Source organism: Garra rufa, chromosome 12 (genome assembly GCF_049309525.1).
Source record: "Garra rufa chromosome 12, GarRuf1.0, whole genome shotgun sequence".
In the NCBI taxonomy this organism is placed as follows: Eukaryota; Metazoa; Chordata; class Actinopteri; order Cypriniformes; family Cyprinidae; genus Garra; species Garra rufa.
This window is the reverse complement of record NC_133372.1, coordinates 33,463,524-33,467,988: the sequence shown is the minus strand read 5'-3', so window position 1 is coordinate 33,467,988 and position 4,465 is coordinate 33,463,524. Positions and strand designations below refer to the sequence as shown.

At 34.8% G+C, this 4,465-nt stretch overlaps 1 protein-coding gene across 1 annotated transcript in view; it reads left to right on the top strand.

Annotated features, from left to right (window-relative positions):
- The first annotated feature begins 362 nt into the window (after positions 1 to 362).
- ppil1 (peptidylprolyl isomerase (cyclophilin)-like 1) overlaps positions 363 to 4,465 on the top strand; it is a 15,635-nt gene continuing 11,532 nt past the window's right edge. The window contains exons 1-2 of the mRNA XM_073851926.1: positions 363 to 512; positions 3,482 to 3,636. Coding sequence (XP_073708027.1) covers positions 457 to 512; positions 3,482 to 3,636 — 211 coding nt within the window. The 5' untranslated portion in view covers positions 363 to 456. The remainder of the gene's footprint in view (positions 513 to 3,481; positions 3,637 to 4,465) is intronic.

Sequence of the window (4,465 nt, the reverse complement as noted above, 5' to 3'; positions counted from 1 at the left end):
TCCATAAAAAGTAACTAAGTAACGTAATTACTTACTTTTTTAGGTAGTAACTCAATATTGTAATGCATTATTTTTAAAAGAAAATTTCCCAACACTGTTTATTTTTATATCTGTTTTACAAATGAGGACGTCCCCAAATTCTTTTTTAAGGTTTTGTTTTTTGTAGATTTTGTCAAGTTTTGCTCACTTTTGGGTACAAATTGTCCCCAAAATATGGAGGAATGGTTAAGTAGGTACACGCACACATAGTGCGACTGTGTGTGGATGTACTAACTCAGATAGCATGACTTTACCATCCAGTCCACTAGATGACAGCACTTACATCATGTGGTCTCGACGGTTTACAATAACGAATAAACCGAACTGGGCTGCTACTTCCTTATCACGCTTTGCGACATAATTTAAAAATAAAAAATAATACTTTTGTGTCAAAACCATATTTATTGACCAACAGACATGTCTGGAATTCCTCCGGATTCTTGGCAACCCCCCACGGTATCGCTGGACACAACGTAAGTTACAGTATAGACTAGATTTGTGAATGAATGAGCCACGTTTTGATAGCACAGAAGTAAAGCTGTGATCATTTCTTTATTTTTTCTTCATTATTTATAAATGTAGAGAAACGTAAAGCTTTGCCGCATATTTGTATGAAAAAAACTTAAAGATCTAATGGTAATGATCAGTGCTGGTTAGATTGTTTTAGATCAGAGTGGATACTGTGATCGTAGACATACATGACTGTGATGCCCAACTTTCAAAAATAACTGTATCAGTGATTCTTTTACGTTGTGACGTAATTACGGCCTCCCATATTTATTTTAATTTATTATGTGAATTAAACTATCGTAAATTTTAAGTTTATTTTATCTTTGAAAGATGTTACATGCTCTTACAAACAGGAGCTAGATGATGGAGTGTTGTTTTTCAATATTCTGCATGGCAAGTGTTACAATCACATACAAAAATTTGCAAAATGTAACTTATTTTTACTAGAAATTGAATCACTGAAAGGAGTAGTTCCCTTTCCGAACAAAAATTTACAGATAATGTACTCACCCCCTTGTCATCCAAGATGTTCATGTCTTTCTTTCTTCAGTCGTAAAGAAATTGTGTTTTTTGAGGAAAACATTTCAGGATTTCTCTCCATATAATGGACTTCTATGGTGCCCCTGAGTTTGAACTTCCAAAATACAGTTTAAATGCAGCTTCAAAGTGCTCTAATGATCCCAGCCGAGGAAGAAGGGTCTTACCTAGCGAAACGATCGGTTATTTTCTAAAAACATTTACAACTTATATACTTTTTAATCTCAAACGCTCGTCTTGCCGAGCTAGACAAGATGAGCATTTGAGGTTTTCATTTTGCTAGATTAGACCCTTCTTTCCTCGGCTGGGATCGTTTAGAGCCCTTTGAAGCTGCATTTTGGAAGTTTAAACTCGGGGGCACCATAGAAGTCCATTATATAGTGAGAAATCCTCAAATGATTTACACAAAAAGCATAATTTCCTTACGACTGAAAAAAGAAAGACATGAACATCTTGGATGACAAGGGGGTGAGTACATTATCTCAAAATCTTTGTTTTGAAAGTGAACTACTCCTTTAATGCTTATACGTGTCCCCGGACCAGTCATAAGGGTCAATTTTATGAAATTGAGATCTAAAAGCTGAATAAATAAGCTTTCCATTGATGTATTGTTTGTTAGGATAGGACAATATTTAGAGATACAGCTGTTTGAAAATCTAGAATCTGAGGGTGCAAAAATCAAAATATCTTCTTTAAAGTACAAAAATAGGTTTTGATATATTTACAGTAGGAAATTTACAAAATATATTCATGGCACATAATCTTTACTTAATATCCTAATAATTTTTGCCATAAAAGAAAAATCAATAATTGTGGCTATTGCTACAAATATACATATACATATCCGTGCTTCTTAAGACTAGTTTTGTGGTCCAGTGTCACTTTTAAAAAAAGAGAAAAGAAACTTTATTAACATTTATGGAGACATTATTAGAATGTAACATCCCTACTCTGCATCCCTAAATATTATGGATTTTGAATGGGAAATGTATTTTTTTTCTTTCTTTTCTTCTTTCTTTCTTTCTAGAATGGTAATATTTTAAAGTAATCTTTACTTAGCTGTCTGTTTCAATCTGTTGTAACTTAAACTGGTTTCTCAAACAAAACAAAAAAACATACACCAAATTTAACTTGCAGCTACTTGAGAAAAACCCACCTGTTTTGTATGATTGATGATAAAACTGCCAATCCGTCATGCAGTTAAATTGGATAGTATGTGCTATAAAAATAACTTGTGACTTGTGACTCATTTTGATTTGTCATATCAAATGGGCCGAGAGCAAGTTACTGCATGACGGATTGGCAGTTTTAGCATCAAGCATACAAACCAGTTGGTTTATCCTCAAGTAGCTGCAAGTTAAAAAAAATTTTTTTTTTTTTTTTTTATTGAAGAATCAGATTCAGTTTGAGTCAGAACCATATAGATTCGATTTTGTGAAACAGTTCCATTGGTTAAATTAAAAGACTCAGTTCAGACTTCCAGATTCTTATACGAATCGGACTCTAGTAGACATTAATAGGATAGTTCAACCAAAAACTAAAATTCTGTCATTACTTACCCTCATGTTGTTCCAAACACATAAGATATTTGTTTATATTCGGAACACAAATTAAAATATTTGTGATGAAATTCAAGAGTTCTCTGACCTCCTGCTAAAAAACAATAGAAACTATCACAGAAATTTTAATGGTTTCCACTACAAATACCATTACAAACATTACAAACCATCAACTTTTAACCATTAAAAACCATTACCAGTAGAAACCCACAGGGTTCATTACAGTTTCCATTAAAACCAATACAAGTCCCATTATAACCAGTAAAACCATTACAAGGATGTCGTTAAAATAGTCCATGTGACATCAGTGGTTCAACCTGAATTTTATGAAACCACACTCTTAAAAATAAAGGTGCTTCATGATGCCATAGAAGAACTATTTTTGTCTAAATGGTTCCATAAAGAACCTTTAACATCTGAGATTCACAAAAGGTTCTTTGTGGCGAAAGAAGGTTCTTCAGATTATAAAGAGATGTTTCTTTAAAGATCCTTTGACTGAATGGCTCTTTGTGGAACCAAAAATGGTTCTTCTATGGCATCGCTGTGAAAAATCTTTTTAAAGCACCTTTATTTTTTAAAGTGTACAAGAATATTTTTTGTGGACTATTTTAACAATGTCCTTACTACGTTTGACCGTGGTAGGACTCTTGCTGTATATGGAGAATCAGAAAGCTCTCGGATTTCATCCAAAATATATTAATTTGTGTTCTGAAGATGAACCAAGGTCTTATGGGTTTGGTCGTACATAAGGGTGAGTAATTAATGACAGAATTTTCATTTTGGGGTGAACTATTTGTTTAACTTTTACCAACCCTCACTTCACACTATCTTTCCAGGATGGGAACTATCGTGCTAGAACTGTACTGGAATCATGCGCCAAAAACATGCAAGAATTTCGCAGAGCTGGGCAGAAGAGGTTATTACAACAACACCAAGTTCCACCGCATCATCAAAGACTTCATGGTTCAAGGAGGTGATCCAACAGGAACAGGTGAGGATATAAACAATAGTCATCATTCAACAATCCTTTTTTTTTTAGATTCATTTTATTTGACAGTTCTATAAGATGAATCACAGTATGATGATTTAAGTGGCTGCTGTTAAAGGAGTCATCGGATGCCCATTTTCCAGAAGTACTTATGATTATGAGTCTTAATGAAAAGTCTCTAATATACTTTGGTTAAAAATTCTCAACAGTAGTGTAATCAAACACCCTTTTACCTTGTCAAAACCAGCTCAGCAAAAAATCAACTAATTTTATTGCATGGCCCCTTTAAATGCAAATAAGCTCTGCTCACCCCACCCCTCTTTCATGTTGGGTTATGAGCCGTAATGTTTACTTTAGCCGTGTTTAGCCACGTTTAGCGGCAAAACTTGCCAACAAGCACATTATTGAGAAAGGCCGTTTGCAAAGATGCATAAAAACTAGGGGTGCAACGGATCGCAGATGATCCGTGATCCGTACGGACCGGACCCCACGGTTCGGTACGCATGTGGTTCGCGGATTAACTGTTAAATTGAACCTTCATAGAGTAAAAGTGCATAATTTGCATATGTTTTGTCTTGCCAATTTAACCATTCAAACTACTTAAACTGCTGCAGCAAAAGAGAACACGCGCGCTGTTTCTTTCTTTTCTTTTTTTTCCCGTTGCCGCACATACCTGAAGCGAGCACGGAGAGAGACGCGCGATTCAGAGTGCGTGATTCACAGATTGATTCCTCTTTAAAACTTCTCTTAACGTACATACAGAGTTATGTTTAATACCCGTTTTGGTATTCTGGTAAACACAGTCGGTTATGTCTTCAGTAAACCGAAACAG